This window comes from Emys orbicularis, chromosome 4 (genome assembly GCF_028017835.1).
Source record: "Emys orbicularis isolate rEmyOrb1 chromosome 4, rEmyOrb1.hap1, whole genome shotgun sequence".
In the NCBI taxonomy this organism is placed as follows: Eukaryota; Metazoa; Chordata; order Testudines; family Emydidae; genus Emys; species Emys orbicularis.
Window position 1 is genome coordinate 131,005,096 of NC_088686.1, and position 19,079 is coordinate 131,024,174.

General features: G+C 55.3%; 1 protein-coding gene and 1 pseudogene across 1 annotated transcript; both read right to left on the reverse strand.

Annotated features, from left to right (window-relative positions):
• Positions 1-1,023: 1,023 nt before the first annotated feature.
• LOC135877864 (alpha-1,6-mannosyl-glycoprotein 4-beta-N-acetylglucosaminyltransferase-like) lies at positions 1,024-6,948 on the reverse strand (annotated as a pseudogene).
• A 9,963-nt stretch (positions 6,949-16,911) lies between these two features.
• Positions 16,912-17,889, reverse strand: LOC135877543 (uncharacterized). The gene has a single exon (XM_065403021.1). It carries the CDS (start codon positions 17,887-17,889, stop codon positions 16,912-16,914), a length of 978 nt encoding a protein of 325 aa, XP_065259093.1.
• Between the last annotated feature and the right edge of the window lie 1,190 nt (positions 17,890-19,079).

The window sequence follows — 19,079 nt, forward strand, 5'->3', positions numbered from 1 at the left end:
TCATGACTTTTAAGCCAATCTTGCGATTGTCAAAGGCTTGAGCTAACAGTGGATACACTAGATGAACACTGCCACAGAACGGAGGAATTCTTGCCCCTGTATTTGGCCCCGTGGTGCCAGGGGCCACACAAGGCCCCGCTTCTAGGGGCTCAATGTGGTTTTGGAAGAAGTCAGGAGCGAGGAGGGGGCTGGCGAGCAGCAGCCTTGTCTTGTCTTGTCTTGTCTAGTTAGATTGTAAGTGCTTGAGGGCAGGAATTGTCTGCCACTCTGTGTTTGTGCAGCACCTACCACAACCAGGCCCTGATTTTGGTTGGTTCCTAGGCACTGCTGTAATGAATGTGATTAATAACCTGCCCCTCCCACCGTGAATGTAGCCCCCTGGCATTCGGGGTACAGCATTTTAGCCGTCAGGCTGGAGAGGTTGGACGCCCAGTTCTAAACTGTTGGGGTAGAGCAGGTCGACTGTGAGCAGTAGGATCCTGAGCCAAGGTTTCCCCCGTGGCTGCCTCTGCCCTGGGAGCAGCCTCACACGCTGGGGCATTGGTTTTGCCCACGTCTGGGCTAGAGTTCCCCAGTAGACAATGCTCTGAACCTGCCCCGAGCTGGGCACTGCTGGCTCTCCTGACCTCTCCAGAGCCCCAGCGGTCTGCTGCAAGCACCATTCCAGGTCTCGCTCCTGGGGTCTGGCCCAGCGGGACGCCTTACCCGGGCCTGGTTCTGACTGCACGGCCCCCACAGGAAGTAGTTCAGAGGAGTCAGTCAGCTCTGTGGGGCCAGGCTCTCCTATCCACCGGCAATTAGTGCCCAAGGACATAGGGTGTCCTGAAAGGCCAGAGTATCAATGTGCTGCATTAGCTCCCATTTCTTGCTCTAATGCATCATCCTGCCATGCTACCAGGATCCTGCTGTGCCACTGCCTTGACCCTCAGTGCCCCATCTTCCTTCCTCACTAGGCCCTCACTGTGCCTCCCCCGCAGGGTGTCATTGCCTGGGAGGGGCAGTGCCACCACCCTCCATTGCCCCTCAGACACCCCCAAACCGCTTGCTTGCCCCTGAGAAGGGAAGCCAGCTCCCTGGTGTGTGGGTCACCAGCCGTGCCTCTGTCCCCTGCAGCCCCCTTAGCTGTTTGGTCCAGATGCTGATGCTGCGGATGATCAGCCATTCGCTCTGACTCTCTGTCACTAGGATCCGCACGCACTCCGGGGCGGCAGCTGTTCTCCAAGCCGCTCCGTTCAAAGTGCCCCTTCTCAAAGGCTCCGACGTGGGTGTATGTAGAGCAGCCCTTGCCTTTCCCCTGCCGCTGGCTGCCCAGCTCCACGGCCCCTGAGTGGAGATAGTCGGTGTGGCGCTCCTCGGAGCCGGTGTGGACCTGGAGCCGTGAGATACGGGCAGGCTGGTGGAACACGATGGTGAAGTGGCTGCCAGCAGATGGGGCTTTCCCCCAGAAGTACTCCGGCATCGTGCCATAGGCCTTGCTGGGCAGGTAGTTCTCAAAGGTGTCTATGTCTGTGAACATCACAGCTGGGGGGTTGTCAGGCAAGTCCAAGGAATCTGCCTCGAAGTCGTTGTCTTTCAGCCGATTGACCACCCCCTGGAAGGAGGAGTACAGGCCGATGTGCTGGAAGAGGGACGGCTTGAAGCGAATCACCTCCTTCTGGGTGAGCAGCAGGCGGAAGTGCCCCAGCAGCCAGTCACACGGCATTTCCTGGTAGAACAGCAGCAGGAACTGGGCCAGCTGGGGCAGGTCGCTGGAGTGGTAGAGTTTGCCAATGTAGCCCAGCATGGAGAACTCCAGCGTGACCCAGTAGGAGCCTTCCCGGGATGCCACTGCCTTCCTGATGGCAGTGAAGAAGGACTTGGAGCACTGCACGTCATCCTCAGTCATGAGATAGTAGGAGGAAAGGTTGGCAGCGAAGCTGAGGAGATACGCATAGTCCACGTTTTGCTTGGCTCTGAACTGCACTCAATTCTCGGCATCATTGTAGTTCCTCTTCAGGCCTTCCAGGGGCGGGTAGCACTCCGGAGGGGCATGGATAACCAGCAGCTGGCCCCGGAGGAGGTGGGGAGTGAATCTTGCGGTAATGTCCGTCACCACCTGGGTGTTCCACTCCGAGTCTGGGTCAGCCAGGTGCACCACCAACACCATCTCCTCCAGCTCCTCCTGGGTTGACTGCTTGAAGATGGACTTCAGCGTGTCCAGGAGGTAGTTGCCTCGCTTCCGCTTGACAGACGACAGCCCCACAGTGAGGAACTCTGAAACACGGAGGGATGAAAGGACAGACATGAGCACCACTGACACATCAGTAAGGCTCAGACCCTCACGGTATTTCGGGGCCTAACTCCCTTTGAAATCCGGGAGAGTTGGGCACCTAAATACCTGTGAGGGTGCGAGGCTGGCTGATTTCACAAGAAGCCAATAGCAGGTCCTTGTGTTTGAACTCAGGCTGACACCCTCTACTGAAGGTCTCAGAGGATGGCTGGGCCTTTACGGGGAGTTGTGCCCAGCCTTACCTATGACAGATTGGCTACATCCCACCTGAGATGGATAGCTGCCTTCAACGACCTGAAGGGGGGTTCCAAAGAGGATGGAGCTCGGCTGTTCTCAGTGGTGGCAGATGACAGAACAAGGAGCAATGGTCTCAAGTTGCAGCGGGGGAGGTCTAGGTTGGATATTGGGAAACGCTATTTCACTAGGAGGGTGGTGAAGCACTGGAATGGGTTCCCTAAGGAGGTGGTGGAATCTCCTTCCGTAGAGGTTTTTAAGGTCAGGCTTGACAAAGCCCTGGCTGGGATGATTTAGTTGGGGTTGGTCCTGCTTTGCAGGGCTGGCTTTAGGCACTGCGGGGCCCGATTCAAAAGAGCTGCCGCTGAAGACAGCGGCGGGACTTCGGCGGCAGCTCTATTGGCTGCCGGTGCATTCGGAGGAGGGTCCTTAGGGACGTTGCGGGGCCCTCTTAGGGGGAATCGGGTGAATTGCCCTAAAGCCGGCCCTGCTGCTTTGAGTAGGAGATTGGACTAGGTGACCTCCTGAGGTCTCTTCCAACCCTAATATTCTATGATTCTATTCCTTTCCCCAACTTTGTGTCTGTCTTCTGAATTTCAATGGTAGGCTCTAGGAGTCAGGAAGCAAATTGTACTATTTGTTTGTACAGCAGCTAGCCCACTGGTAAATGTGAATTGTTTAATGATGCTAGTAATTTCAGGAGAAATGTGTGTGTACCCGCCCTTGCTTATTTATCACGTTTTCTTGTTAATTTCCCCTTTGCGTCCTACCGAATCTCTCTCAGTGAAAAGCTCCAAGCCCGTGTTGTTTAATCAGAGTGGAATAGCTGCCATCTCTCCTCGCCCCAGATGACTCAACCACTCCCACTGCACCTCCAAACTGACGCAAATGAGAATTTTAGTGCCACCAAAAAAACCCTCCACCAACACACAAGACAGGACAGGGTCTCCTCTCTCTTCTGCTGGTCCCCTTCCCCAAGGGAGAGCAGGAGCAGGTAGGAAGAACTGCCTCCCTGTGGCCATGGAGTAGCAAGAGTTGCACAAACAGAGCTAGAAGGAAGCTGTACGTCTTGTGCCAGATCGTTTTGCCCACTGGGCGACAGTGTCACACCAGCTATGCCAAGGGGAAACTCCCTTCCCGGCTGTGATGGGGGACACCAGCCCCACACTGAGCTGGCAAGGGCTATGGGGCTCAGCCCTGCCCCGCTGCACCTGCATTCGCTGCCAGGTAATGAAGAAATTTACCAAGGGAAGTGGACAGGTCTGTGGGTGGCTGTCCCAGGAGGAGAACAGATCTCTTAGCTTTTGCTTCCCGAGGAAAGGATCAGCCCAGAGCCTTTGCAGAGACTGCTAACTGGGTGCCAGAGCTCTAGGGGGAAGGTGGGCCTGGCGCGGGACAGTGGAGATTGGTTTTGGAACCCCTTCTGCAGTAAAGCAAAGCAGTGATTTGCAGGCTGCCTGGGCCAGGCCTGTGGGGCCCAACGAGACTGCGGCAGGGAACCTGTGTCTGGGAGCAGTGGGGAAATGCCTCACTAAACTCCTGTGGATTTTTGCACCCTACGCGAGTCTGCCCTGTGGTTTGTCTCGGACCCGGGAGCGGGGGGTGGGGGGTCACACACTCCACTTGCAGCAGAGGGAAGGCCACAGCCCACTGTTGTTTCTGTTTTGGGCCCTCTCCCGTGGGCGTGAATAGCTCCTCAATGACAAACGTCTGCAGCCACTATTCCAGGCTCCGGAGAGACTCAGCCGTGTGTTTGCTAGAGCCCTAGTGAGGGTGTGGCAGCTTGTAGCTTTCAGAGGAGTTAACAGGTAGAGGCTACAGGGGAGCCTAGCCTTTAACTTGACCTGCAGACTCATGTGACAGCTACAACCTGCCTTGTCTTCACTAGGATGTTAACTCAAGTAAAGCCCACGCCATTCTTCCAAGTAACGTCAAGGCTGCTCCCAGACCTCTCAAACGGTGGCGAGCCCCGCCATGGGCAAGACAGCCAAGCCCAGCACCCGAACACAGGTATAGACTCAGAACCACAGGGTGAGAAGGGATCGCAAGGTCAGCTCATCCAGACCCCTGCCACAATGCAGGACTTGTTTCTCTAACCCATCTCAGACAGACTGCTCCAGCCTCCTTCTGAAAACCTCCAGCGAAGGAGTTTCCACAAGCTCCCTAGGCGTCTGTCCCATCGTCCTACTCTTCTTACCGTTAGGAAGTTTTTCCTGAGGTTTAATCTACATCTGCTGTGCTCATAGGTGCTGACTCTGTGGGTGCTCTGGGGCTGGAGCACCCATGGGGAAAAATTGGTGGGTGCCCTGCACCCACCGGCAGTTCCTCGCTCTGCCCCCCCGCTCCAGCTTACCTCCGCTCCGCCTCCTCCCCTGAGCGCGCCACCACGTCCTGCTTCTCCCCCCTCCCTCCCGGCACTTGGTGCCACGAAACAGCTGTTTCATGTGGCAAGCCTGGGAGGGAGGGGGGAGGAGGGGGAACGCAGCGTGCTTGGGGGAGGAGACGGGGCCGGGGCAGGGATTTGGGGAGGGATCCAATAGGGGCAGGAAGGGGCAGAGTTTGGGCGGGGACTTTGGGGCAGAGGTGGAGTCGGGGCGGGGCCAGGGTGGGAAGGGGTGGCGGCGCGAGCACCCACCGGCACCAAAAAAAGTTGGTGCCTGTGGCTGTGCTGTAGTTTGACTCCATTGCAATGGGGTCAAACTACAGCAGTGGCAAGAGAGAACAACTTTTCTCCATCTTTTTTATGGCAGCCTTTCAAGTATCTGAAGACAGTTATGTGCCCCCTTAATCTCTTTTCCAAACTAAACATAGCCAGTTCCTTCAGCCTTTGCTCGTATGGCTGCATTCCTTCCCTTTGGTCATCTTTGTCACTCGCTTATGGATCCTTTCCAGTTTCTCCACATCCTTTCTAGATATTGGTGACCAAAAACGGACACCGTCCTCCAGCTGAGGCCTAACCAGCGCTGAGTATGCCTCTGTTAATGCAATCTAAAATTGCATTTGCTTTTTGTGCAACAGGATCGCATTGCTGACTCCTGCTGAGGTTATGAACCACCACAGCTCCCAGATCCTTCTCAGCAGTGCTGCTGCCAAGCCGGTTATCCCCCATTCTGCATTGGTGCCAGAGCAGCAGTTGCAGAAATCCGTCAGCTGGCTTCCCAAAAGCTGCTCCGCTATGGCTGGTGCCTCTAACCCAGCGTTTCTCGCCAGTCCCGGAGATCTCCCGGACACAGTTTAGGAAGGCAGCAAGTCAGTCCCCGTGGTATCAAAAAGGTTGAGAACCACAGCTCTAGACCATCTCTCTCCAGATCCAGCTGCTGGCAGAGAATGCTGAGGCTAAAGCAGGCTGGTCCTGGGATACTCACTCTTCCTAGAGGGGGGGTGGCCGGCAAGGTAGCGATAGGAGATGTTCCTGGAGGCAGAAGCGTTCCACAGCTCCTGGAAGCTGCGCAGGTTCCCGTCGGGTTGGAGTTGCTGCAGCACCATTTCCTGGACCCAGCGCTTCACCTCCTCCTGGGAGCCAGAGCAGAGCCAGCGTTAGCTGCTGTTAGCGCACCCCAAGGCAGGCCTGTGGCAAATACAACTCGTCCGCCAGGGGTGGCAGCTCCAGCCCAGAGCCCCCTTTGCTCAGGAGGGCTAGAGCTGGAGAACAGCATCCCCTAGTAGTGCTGCTCCACCCCCCACCCAGCCAGTCACGCCCTCCTCCTGCTCAGACATCTCCACTGGAGTGGGGCAAGGGAGGAGAGGCCATGAAGCCCCCAATTCAGGGATGGGAGGTGGGGTTAGGAGAGGGGAGCGTGGACCCCAGAGCGAGGGGAGGAGATGCGGGAAAGCCCGTGGGGCAGGGCAAGGGGAAGGACGGGGAGGGGATGCGGGACAGCCCAGGGGCAGGGGCAGGGGAGCACAGACCCCAGAGCGAGGGGAGGGGTGGGGAGGGGAGGGGAGGGGATGTGGGGCAGCCCTGGGGCAGGGCTAGGGGAACACAGACCCCCAGAGCGAGGGGAGGGGATGTGGGGCAGGGCAAGGGGAGGGACGGGGAAGGGATGTGGGGCAGCCTTGGGGCAGAGCCAGGGGAGCACAGACCCCAGAGCAAGAGGAGGGGAAGCCACTCAGCCCCTGGGGCAGGGCCAGGGGAACACAGACCCCAGAGCGAGGGGATGTGGGGCAGCCCTGGGGCAGGGGAGGGGAACACAGCAGTTAGGGAGCACGGGGGCAGGCACAGGCGGAGTCTCCGCCCAGCCCAGCCTGGTACTTACCACCAGTGGGTCCTCCGGGCGCTGCAGGCAGAGGCTGAGGAGCAGGAGCAGACCCAGGAGCGTCAGGGCAGTGGCGAGCAAGCGCTTTGGGAAGCATCTCATGGCAGCCGGGCTCCGCGGGCAGGGGCTGGCGCCTGGGGGCGTTGCCAGTTTCGGCTGGGCTCCTTCGGGGGAGAGGCAAGAGTGCATGAGGGGCACCGTTCGGAGCAGCGCTGCCCGTCCCGCCTGGGGAGCGCCTGGCCATGCAGAGGCGGCCTGCTCAGGGAGCCAGCCAGCGCCTCGGCTCTCACAGCGCGGAGAGCCAGGGTCCCAAGCAGCTCTCACCAGCTTCCGTGACAAGGGTCCGGCACAGGACACCCATAAGGGTGAGGGGCCCGGCGGGGAGCTGAGGGTGTTTGCTGGCTCTGCAGGGGCCAGGAAGAAACCGCCACAAACAGACTGAACTCCTAGCCAGGGAGCGGCCCTTGACTGAATAAACTTGGGATCTGCCATACTAAATTATGTCACATGACATTGTCATAGAAATTTCTGTCCGTTCCAGCTGAGGAATAAGGAGAGACGGACACAACTAGCTAAGCAAGGAGCCCCAGGAAGGGCGATCAGTTTATTTCAATTGCAATTGGGTTTGAGCTCATAAGTCAGCAAGAACAAAGAAAACACTTACACCAAAGCATTATATGCAGTTGCTTATGATAATTTATCGCTCTATGATTGGCCAAAATTTGCCATTATTACCTTACATAATTAGCAAGTTACATGTATCTGCCCCTCTTATGACCTCTTATTGTTTATTTATTTGCCCCCTCCTTGCTTATTTTGCAAACCAAGCGGTTAGCTATTTACAGGACGCAGGCACAGAAAGTTCCATTGTCTCCAGGTTTGGAGTTTGGCTACATTTCCTCTCGAAGGAACTTCCTGAGTTAAGACATAGCTATAGCTGTGCTGTATAGCTTCCATGTGTACGTGACAAATTTGCCCCCTGGCAGTTAAGTAGAATAATTTTATATCAACATGAGCTCCTTTGACTTATTTGTCACATGGACAGGCGAATACTTGGCTACCTTCTAGGGCTGGGGGAGGAGGGCTGCAAAGCACCTGCGCATATAAACAGCACTCTGGACAGGTGGGTGCACCCCCCCGGTCTATAGCATATTTGAAGGGAGAGGTGCTGTCTCTCCCCCCCTTCCCCAACTCCAATTGTGAGATGTCCCACAAAACCCAGTACACTGCAGAGCTCTGGGGTGCTGCGACCTCCAGATCCGCTCACTGCACTGAGCGCTGGAAGATCTGCAGGCACAGATCCATTTTGTACGGTGCACAGCAGCTCACGGGCCCTGCCAGAAAAATAAAGCTACTAGTCCAGGGGGCTGCACCCGAAGTTCACGAGGAAACATCAGCTACTGCAGAACATGCCTGCCGACACAGGTGAAAGGAGCACACCCTAGCGTGGCTCTGACCTCCTGGCTTCCCAGGTGTAATACACAATGTTTGTTTTGCACTCTAAAGCCTTTGATGATTTGGCTGTTGTAGTACGTTGGCTCTCTTCTCGAGTGATACCTGGAGAGCCGGGGTTGCGACTAGTGCTACCAGCACCCAGCTGTGCAGCACCCTCAGGCGCAGCCTGCTACCTGCAGCAGGAATCTGGCATGAAAAGCAAGGGCAGATTCGGGGCGAGGAGAGGCAGCTGCACAACGTCAGACGTGTCTCAACTCCTCTCGTGTCTCCAGACGTGTCTCAACTCCTCTCCGACCACTTAGAATCCCAGCCCAGGTACGAGCACGCGGATGCACCAGGCACTGGACCCTAGACCCAGTCTTCAGGTGTTAAAGGATATGAATGGCAGGGTCTTGCTCACAGCACTTGATGGTCATCAGTAAATAGGAACCCCAAACTGCTCAGCACATGAATCCAGCCAGCCCAGGCTCCTGGCACCAGCTGCTCCAGAGGAAGGTGCAAGAAATCCCCTAATGAGCAATACGGACAAACCTGCCCACAGAAGTTTCGCCCTGACCCCAGTCAGGTGCTAGTGGGCAGCAGGAGGGGTTATTAGTCCTCTCTAGGACCCTTTTGCCTTGGGAGGATGGGCAGGGCCCGCAATCAACACTTGCTAAGTCACTGATTGTAAACGTTACGGAATTGTTCGGCCAATGATGCAGATGCCCTCGAAACACATTACAGCCCTTCACCCTGCCCTTTCTACTACCTGCTGGCTGCTACCGAGGCGGAGACGTGTGCGATGGGATGAAGGAAACTGCCTCCACGGGCCTTGGGTACCACCCGCATGCGACGTGGGCAAGTGGTCTCACTGCAGCATCATTCTATTCGTTTTAAGCGCACTCCTCCCCGTGCCTGGTACAGGAATAGCCCCCCCTTTCTTTTCGATAGCCTCTGTAGGGATGGCTATCCCGCAGCCAGAGGGGCGACTGCGGCTCCTATAGACATCCCCCAGCTAGCTTGGATCTGGCTAGCTTGAAAGCACTAGCCGTGAAGCCCCGACAGCTTGGGGCTAGCTCGCTTGCTCCGGTATCGCGACCCATGCCACAGTCACACCTCTGCCTGCAGTGGCTACCTCGCCAGCCCAGGAAGGACGGATACCACACCAGAGCCTGTTTCAGGCCCGTCCCTCAAGGCATCATTTATTGATTAACCAGGAACTTAGGCAAAATCCCCAAATAAGGTACTGCCTCTGCCCGGCACCAGCTCCTACAAGCTCTTCCCTCACCCAGTGCACAGAGCCAGGGACTCCCATAGGAACCTTGCTACTTCCTGCAGCTCTCACCCCCAACCTGTGTACCGGGGAGTCACCTGACAGCTGGGTTCTTTCCCTGACCACAGCAATTCCTGCAAGCATCAGGATCCCAGCCACTCTCAACTGAGCTCTTGCTGGCCTTTATAAAGACCAGGTGCTTTTCAAGCTATCACCTGATGCCCTGGCCCCACAGCCTGCGAGGATTAGTCACAGGTGGGCTGGGCCCATCTCCCCTTAAAGGGGCCAGGCATGCTTATGACACCTATCTAAAGAGTTCTGGAGGCGCCAGTCATGGATCCATAGTTAAAGCTGACCGAATTGTGTTCTTAAAGCAAGGATTCAACTTGTTCATTATGTCTAGAGAACACAGCCTATCCCCTCTAAATTACAGCCCTCATTCCAAGCGGAGGCCGAATTCTTCAAGAATTTACAAATCAATCTATTAGTTTAGGAGTGAAAATGGATTTAAAATTGGGCCTTTAGAAAGTTAGCATTTGGCATCAGGTTTTTTGTTGGGTTTTTTTTTTTTTTTTTTGGTCCTTTTTGATCTCAGTTTAGCCATTGTCTATCTAGACTTCTCTGGACAACATGCTTCTAGCCGTGAGCTCAGTTTGTGTTTAGCAGGTCACAGGTCACACCGCTCCGTGCACGTTGCCATCGGATTATTGATCAGCAAATTATGAGTTGTGAACTGACCCACCACAAGGCGTCCCTTGCACGGACATTAGTACAAAGTGAACACAGCCATTGTATTCTGTCACACCTGGTTAAGGCCAAGGACAGGGAGGTGAGCCCTGGGGCACCCACGCAGAGAGCCCAGCATGGCCCCACAGACCCGGGAGCTGGGCTCCGTCTGCCAGGCAAAGGCCACTCTGCTGTGATCGGGTCAGGGGCAATCAGAGCACGCCCTGGGATCCCAGCAGATGGCACCACTGTGTCCTTCCTCCTCACCCTGCCATACCCCCAGCTCCCCGAGCAGGGGAGAAAAGCTGGGAGGGAAGGGGCACGTCCCAGAGCCAAGCCCTCCCCACAGCCAGGGGCCACGGGGTTGGGGAGATGGGCCCAGAGGGGCTCGGGAACAAGTGTCAGGCTGTGCCCGCCAGGGTGCTTTGGTGGCGAATGGGAGCAGCGAACCAGCCAAGGCCACTGCAGCCCAGGCGACTTTGTTCCGACCAAAACAAATAAAACCTGATCGCTTCTTGCACCGGCCCGGGATGGGAGCCTGGAATCTCACAAGAGGCCGAGAGAGACAGGCAGCAGGGTGCTCCCCAGGCAAAGATCTTGCCCCAGGAGCACCTCCCTGCTCCTGCACCAGGGATAGATCCCAGGGGAGTCTTGGAGAGAGCCTCCTGGGAAAGGGAACCAGAGAAGCCAGGGATCAGTCAGCAGCCCCAGTCCCTGCCCCATGTCCCAGGTGTGCAACACGGAGCACGGGACACGCAGCCTCGGCCACAGCCACCACAGGAAGGGGTTAATGACAGTGTGTGGGCTGGGCCTGTTACCAGGGTTATGTGCTTGGCATTCTTCCCCCGCCTGCAGAGCCCCCCCCCCCGCTTGCTACAGCCCCTCAAAGCACAGACCCCCCCCCCCCCGCCTGCTACACCCCAGCTCACTGCACAGCCTCTCCCACCTGCTACACCACCTCACTGCACAGTCCCACCGCCTACTACACCCCATCTCACTGCACAGCCCCTCCCGCCTGCTACACTCCCTCAATGCACAGCCCCCTCTGCCACTGCACAGCCTCTCCTGCCTGCTACACCCCCTCACTGCACAGTCCCCTGCCCATTACACCCCATCTCACTGCACAGCCCCTCCCGCCTGCTACACCCCAGCTCATTGCACAGCCCTCCGCCTGCTACACCCCCTCACTGTACAGCTCCTCCTGCCTCCTACACCCCATCTCACTGCACAGCCCCCTCTACCCTTCCACAGCCCCCTTGTCTGCTACACCCCATCTCACTGCACAGCCCCCCTCTGCCCACTGCACACCCCATCCCGCTGAATTACCCCTTTCCACTGCACACCCCACCCCTGCACAGCAGATCTCCCAGCTATTGGCTAGGCAGCAGCAGCAGATTCCTGGGTGGAGCTTTTGTCTGCACATCATTCCCGGGAACCCCGACCCCTCCCTTCCCCCCTTCTCTGTCCCCCCCACAGCACTCTGCTTGCCTCACCTCCCCGCTCTGCCCTTCCACCCCTCCCTTCATTCGCTCCCTTTCTCTCCCCTTCCTTGTCCCCGCTCCCCTCCCCGCCAGCCCCTAGCACTGTCTGGGTCTCACCAGCCTGCACTGGGCGTGGGAGCTGGCTGAGGGCTTTCATCCTCCCAGGAAATTGAGCTGCTGGCAGAGCAGCAAAGCAAACAGCTTTTCTCTCTCCCAGCTGCCAGCATGTCTCTGCAGGGTTAGCCCTAACGGGAGCTGTGCCGCGGGGGAGCCGGGCACCCTGCCGCGCTGCTGGGGAGAACTTGGCTCCTCAGGCCTCAGCCCGTCCTCTGGATGCCCCTCTGCCGGTCTAGGCCCTTCAGCAGCAGAACGCCACGGAGGAGGTGCAGAGAAAGAGCCAGGTGATGGAGGAGCTGAGTGAGGAAGGAGAATTGTTAGGCACTAACTACACTGTGTAGGCTTGGCCGAAGGGCCGGGGGGAGGATGGCGACAAACGGGTGATTGGCCCGGAGCAGAGGGCGGATGGAGGGCAGCCCGAGGGGCAGAGCCAGGAGGCCTGGGGTGGAGCACAGGAGAGGCGAACGGCTGCTGAATTCCAGGGCAGTTGCTAAATCTGGAATGTAGGGGAGCCCCAGTGGCGGGTACATTGAGTCATGGAGGCTGGGGCCAGCCCACAGGGCCCACTGGGATGGGCTAGGAACAAGGCTGGACAGTAGGGCATGGGCAGGGCCAGCCCTATCCCAGCCTGCTGCGGGATGGGGCCCAGCTCTGCAGCCTCTTGTCCACAGCACTCGGCCTTCCTGCCTGCTGTCCTGGCTCAGCATCACAGGGCAGGGCTGGAGCCTTGGACTGGGCAGGGAGCTGAATCTCACAGGTGGCCTCCCAGCGCTGGCCTGGGCGGTGGTGTGACGTTGTGCAGTCTATATGGTTTTATAAACATTTAATAAGTGAATATAATGTAACTGAGATATGCTTCGTGCAAAAGGTCTCTTGTAAGGTATCATTACAAAGCTTATAATCTACTGAGTATGATCATCCGATTTGTATAAATGTACCACTCTTGTATCTGAAACTAGAAATATGAAATATAACTCTGAGGGCCTATTGTAATTATGCAAAGTGTGGGCCATTAATGGTGGTTTGGAATCTTGATGACTCCCATTAACTAGGACCATTGTCCGCAAATGGCTGTGTTTTACCTGTAAGTCTTCCTATATATCTGTGTGCTGGCAAGTGGGTAATGAAGTCTTGCAGTGACATGTGATCATGTCACCTGAACTGGAATCCATCTTTACCCTGGTGTCTTTCCATTGAGAAGGAGGGGGTGGGAACTCAGAGAGGGACAAAAGGATTCCCGCCTTATGCAAAAGTTATATAAGGGGGTGGAAGAGAGGAAAGAGCCATCATGAGGAATCCCTTAGCTACCACCTGAGCTGGGACAAGAGCTGTACCAGGGGAAAGAATTGTGCCCAGGCCTGGAAGGTGTCCAGTCAGAGGAAAAAACTTACTGAAGCATCTCTGAGGGTGAGATTATCTGTATTCAGTTTGATTAGACATAGATTTGCGCATTTTATTTTATTTTGCTTGGTGACTTACTTTGTTCTGTTACTACTTGGAACTACTTAAATCCTACTTTCTGTATTTAATAAAATCACTTTTTACATAATAATTAACTCAGAGTATGTATTAATACCTGGGGGAGCAAACAACTGTGCATATCTCTCTATCAGTGTTCTAGAGGGCGAACAATTTATGAGTTTACCCTGCATTCGCTTTATACAGGGTAAAACGGATTTATTTGGGTTTAGACCCCATTGGGAGTTGGGCATCTGAGTGCTAAAGACCAGCACACTTCTGTGAGCTGTTTTCAGGTAAACCTGCAGCTTAGGGGCAAGTAATTCAGACCCTGGGTCTGTGTTGGAGCAGACGGGAGTGTCTGGCTCAGCAAGACAGGGTGCTGGGGCCCCGAGCTGGCAGGGAAAACAGGAGCAGAGGTAGTCTTGGCACATCAGTTGGCAGCTCCCAGGAGGGTTTCTGTGATCCAACCCGTCACAGTTGGCACCAGATAAAGTTGCACGTCCTGTTCCTGCTGCTGCCCGGCCGCTCTGCTCTCGTTCAAAGCTGCTGGGCAAACACCGGCCTTTTCCTACAGTTACGTAAATAAACATGAGCCCGATTCACCAGTCACTGAACCTAGGTCGAGTCCAGCTCACTAGAGCCTCGTGGCCCCGCAAGGAACATTCCTTTATGTAAATGTTACATGAAATCTGATGAGCAGCTGGACAGAGAAATGGGTGAGAAAAGCCAGGGAGCGGAGCACAAGGGATGCAGCAGCTAGCCCTGGCTGGAGAACTTAGCCTTGACTCTGAACCTAAAGTTGGGCTCATTATCCGAGCAACATCGTCTCCACACGCTGGAGCCAGGCCAGGTGACCGTTCGCAGGGCAGGGGGCTGCTTCGGTAGGAACAGACATGGAAACGGGTTCTGAACGAAACCAGATCAGATCTTTTACTCCAACCAGCGGCTGAGTGTCTTTGCTGCTTCACCTCACACCCTCCTGGGACACAGCCAGCCCAAGGAGCCACACACTGCGCGCCTGCTGCTGCAGCCGCCCCCCCCGGTCATTCTGGCCCAGGCAGACTCGGAAAGGAGCAACCATCTCATGAGCAAACCAAACCTCGCAGGGTGGCCAGGCTGCTGCCGCCGAAGGAGCCCATGGATCGCTCTCGGAGTAAGGCAGCGAGCACTGAGGAAGGGGGCTCTAGGGATGACTCCAAACAAAGACGTGAGAACTGTCGCCTCTGTGGGAAAATCTGCAGCGTCAGCATCTAATTCAGTATTTACGTACATGCTACCAAAATCACCCTCCGGTACAGCGCTTAACGCCCCAGAACACAGCCCGGCAACCGCCGCTAGACTCAGCTGGGAAAGAGCTCTGCTTCAGACCTGGCACGATAGGAACGACAGCTGATGGTAGCAGCAGCAGGTAGGCACCCACTACATGCTGGGAATATGCCCACGAGAGGCAATACCCAGAGCAATATGGTAAATCTCATAGAATCCCAGGACTGGAAGGGACCTCGAGAGGTCATCTAGTCCAGTCGCCTGCCCTCATGGCAGGACTCAGTATTCTCTAGCCCGTCCCGGACAGGGGTTTGTCCGACCTGCTCTTAACAATCAGAGACACAGAAGAAGAACTGCTCAGCTGGCTGCAGGGGCGGCTCTGTGGTTTTTGCCGCCCCAAGCACGGCAGTCAGGCGGCCGCCGGTGGCGGTCCCGCGGATTCGGCGGCGTTTCTGCGGGTCATCTGCCGGTCCCGCGGCTTCAGCCTACCTGCCGCCGAATTGCCGCCGAAACCGCGGGACCGGCGGACCTCCCGCAGGCATGCCGCCGAAGGCCACCTGACTGCCGCCCTCACATCGACCAGCAGGCCGCCCCCCGTGGTGCTGCGAAGGGAATACAGTAGAACTCCGTTTATCCGACCCTCCATTATCCAACCACTCTCCGTATTAACCCAACAACCAGCTCCAGAAGTGGGCGAGCTCTCCTGTGGCCACGAGATGGCGCTGCAGCCTCACACTTTCCCATTCTCTGGCTTATCCAAATTTTTGATGATCCGATCCGGCCCCGGTCCCTATTAGATCGGAGGACAAGCTCTCTCTTAAGATGGAGTCCGAGAACCCTCTGCACAACATGAAACCTATATTTTTTACTTCACTTAGGCCTGATCTATAGACAGATTTTGAATTGATACAACTATGTCAATTAGGGATGTGATTTAAAAAAAAAATAGTTACACTGATACAAACCCTAGTTATATTGGGATACAGCTGATGTATCAGTATAGCTTATTCTCCTTCCCCTGCCTCCGATTTTTCCTCAGCTACCTGAGCATGTCCAGAACTGGGAGAATGTTAGCAGGCTGTCAATGGCTTGCATTGAAAAATCCAGTGTGCAAACATGAAAACACAGTCTAAGTTTTGCTGGATAGAAAATTTCCAACAAAGTTTTGCTGGAACATACCAATGCATTGAACCCAAAATGTTTTTCAGAAACATCTTGGGTTTGATTAACTTTCCTGGCAGGCTGCTGGAGACCATGCTCCAGGGCAGCACTGCCATGCCAGGGCTTCCAGGATCCCTGCTGCGGACCTGGGAGCCTGAAAGCTCCGGGAGTTCCATCTCCATCTCTAATCAGCAAGGAGCCTGGAAGCTCTGTGCAGGGCCGGCTCCAGGCACCAGCCTTCCAAGCAGGTGCTTGGGGCGGCAATCTGCAAGGGGCGGCAGTCCGTGTGTTTTTGCAGCCCCAAGCGGCACGCGGAATTGCTGCCAGAGACGGCGGGGGCAGTCCGTGTGCCATTAGGGCGGCACGCGAGTTTCCGCAGTGGTGGCAATTCGGCGGCAGCTTCTATGTTCAGCTGCCCGCGGCGGCAATTTGGCGGCAGCTTCTGTCTTCCGGCTGAAGACAGAAGCTGCCGCCGAATTGCGCCGCCGCGGAAATGTGTGTCCGGCCCTAACGGCACACGGACTGCCCCCGCCGTCCCCAGCGGCAATTCCGCGCGCTGCTTGAGGCGGCAAAAACAGTAGAGCTGGCCCTGGCTCTGTGAACTCCAGCTTCTGAGCTGGCAGCCCTGGGAGCCAGCTGGCCCAGGAGTCTGAAAGCCCTGGAGCCACAGACCCTGCAAGCTCTGGCAGCCCCTGCCTGAAACTGACAAGAATCAAGTCAGTTTCACTCAGCTGCTGCTGGGGTCCCAAGGAGCAGATTGTGTGTCCCTGTTTCTTTCAGAATTTCTGAGTTGTGGGAAATTTCAAAAAATTTGGTTTTGCTCCCATTCAGAAGGAAACAAATTCTAAAATACGGAAATGTCCCACAAACTAGAAATCCTGAATTTTGGCCAGCTCTAATCCTAAGCCCCTATAACATTGACACATCACAGCCAGTTTTCCTCCGAGCGCTGAAAGAGTCACTCGGAGGGGCTGGGATACCCATGTGGTATTTCACATCCGAACTACCAACCCTCCATGCCAATCGATGACAAAGCTGGAATGTATGGCCTGGTATCGATCTGCTGAAGATGTTAATTTGAACTACATTATTTTACATACGTAATGCTAGGTCCATTTCTCTTATCCTCACTCCTGGCTGGGGTAAGGCAAGTCCTCTCATTAAACACAGGGAGGTATACCTGCCTCTGGGAAGACATACAGCGGGACAGCTCCGTGTATGCGCACATGTGCATTATACCTGGAAGATGGCTGATGGGTGCATTCTCTGTGCTTTGCAGGGAAAGAGGAGAGCCTTGAGGCAATGGACTAGCTCCCTGCGGAAGGCAGTCTGGGTGCAGGCATAGAGATACATGTTCACAGCTGAGTTGGTCAGTTCCAGCATAGTACCAAAGTCCACCGCAATGTTAATGGCCTTGGAGTAATCTTGTCTCTCTATGTCATAATGGCAGGTCCTGAGAATAATCTGCGTGACGAACCTGGTGGCGCCCAGATAAGCGAACATCATCGAGACAGTCACAAGGAGGAGGATGGATTTCTTCTTCTGGTACCTGAATTGGGTCCCAGAGTTCATTCGGTGGAGCCCTCCGGCCATCACACAGTGCACTTTGTTGCTGAGGACGATCTGCCTGAGGGTCAGGCTGTTCAAGGTGAAGATGATGATATAAGGGACAATGTTGACCAGTGAGGTCTGAAACCAAACCAGCCCCTCAACGTAGGAGTTGGGAAGGTCAGGATTAAACTTGCAGATCGCCCGCCCCGTCCCATTCACCCTTTCTGATCTGTTGGACCAATAATACGGGATAGCCACTAGGTAGCCGCAGATGTGAACCAAGGCGATCGTGTAGAGCGTGCGTCTCGGGGAGCACAGCTTTGCCTTCAGCTTGAAGGTGTTGATAGCCACGAAGCGCTCGGCGGTGAAGGAGACCACCAGCCAGACGGAGGCGTTGGACATCGCCATCAGGTGGTAGCGGCTGGAGGCGGAGATCAAGCAGTCCCTTCGCCAGAAGATCACAAAGGTCATGATGTTTGCTGAAAGAGACATTTCCGCAGCTGTTTGAGTTGGAAGCAAACCCGTCTTCCCCCCCACTCTGCTGCGGCTGAGCCATAGGGCCAACAGGAGAACAGCACAGCACAGCCCTATGCTGGGACCCAAGAGCCCCTCAACGCCAATTGGCAAGGGGGTTACAGGAATGTCCCGATTCCGGTGCATACATCCTGGTTCACCACAGTGTCATGGGAGGGCTTAAATGAAAGCCAGGGTTGCCCTAGTCATTAATATCACTGTGAAATGTGTGTATAGATGCTACGTAAGGGGTTATGTACGTCGGCTGCAAATATTTTCATGGAGTCTTTATTAAGGCACAAGTCACCAACAGAGGTGAAGAATCAGATTTTCGGTCAGACAAGAGATGTTTATTCACCAGTCTCTCTGTTGGGATGTAAATTAAACACTGTAAACTAACACAAAGGATACTCAGGAAGTCAACAAAGAGATGTGACGTCACCAGGGATACAGCACACAGGTAAAACAAGCCACAGCTTGTTAGCTTATCTCAGAGCACAGGCAATCAAATTGGGATGTAAGCAGAAGGCAAAGAAGACACCCAGTGACCCTGCATCTAGGAAGTAAACGGACAGCGCATTTACATTCATGAAAACAGGATCTCAGCCAAGCTGGGCTGAAAAACTGCAGAAGCTGTTGGATGAGAAATTTCTTTAGACAGGAGGTTAACTTGTTAGTTAAGTTTAGTCTCTAGAAAGCATGTTATGATTTTGTTTGATATGTAATCATTTGTTTCCAAGATCCTCACTCACTGTCACTTGAATGTTGAATCTTTGATCAGAAACTTATTCTTGTTCTCACTAGAAATAGAGCTAAACGCTGTGGGATTAAGCAAAGTGCTGGACCAGAGCTGAATCTAATCAGCAAGGAGCCTGGAAGCTCTGCAAACCCCAGCTTCTGAGCTGGCGGCCCTGGGAGCCAGCTGGCCCAGGAATCTGGAAGCCCTGGAGCCACAGACCCTGCAAGCCATGGTGCGACAGCAGACCTGGTATTTCCCTGAGTAGCCAGTGGCAGGGGCTGGACATCACAGGGGAATGCTTCAAAGGGGCTTGGGGACTGGGCTGCATCTATTGTTAACTTGGAAGGCAAAGCCAGGGCTGGTACAGCCCAGAGGAGAGTGCTGGAGTGTCTGACGGGCTGGTGGTGTCAGGGAGCTGTCACCCAGCTAAGCACAAGAGTCCCTCACGCTACAGGCTGAGGATACCAACATGACTGACAGTCCTGGGTACCCTGAGAACCATCACATATGTGCTGAATCAAGCTGACAGCTTTTACTCTGCAATACTACCAGCCAGGCGGGGTTCCAAAACCCTTCACGCCTCATTTACACAGGGAAA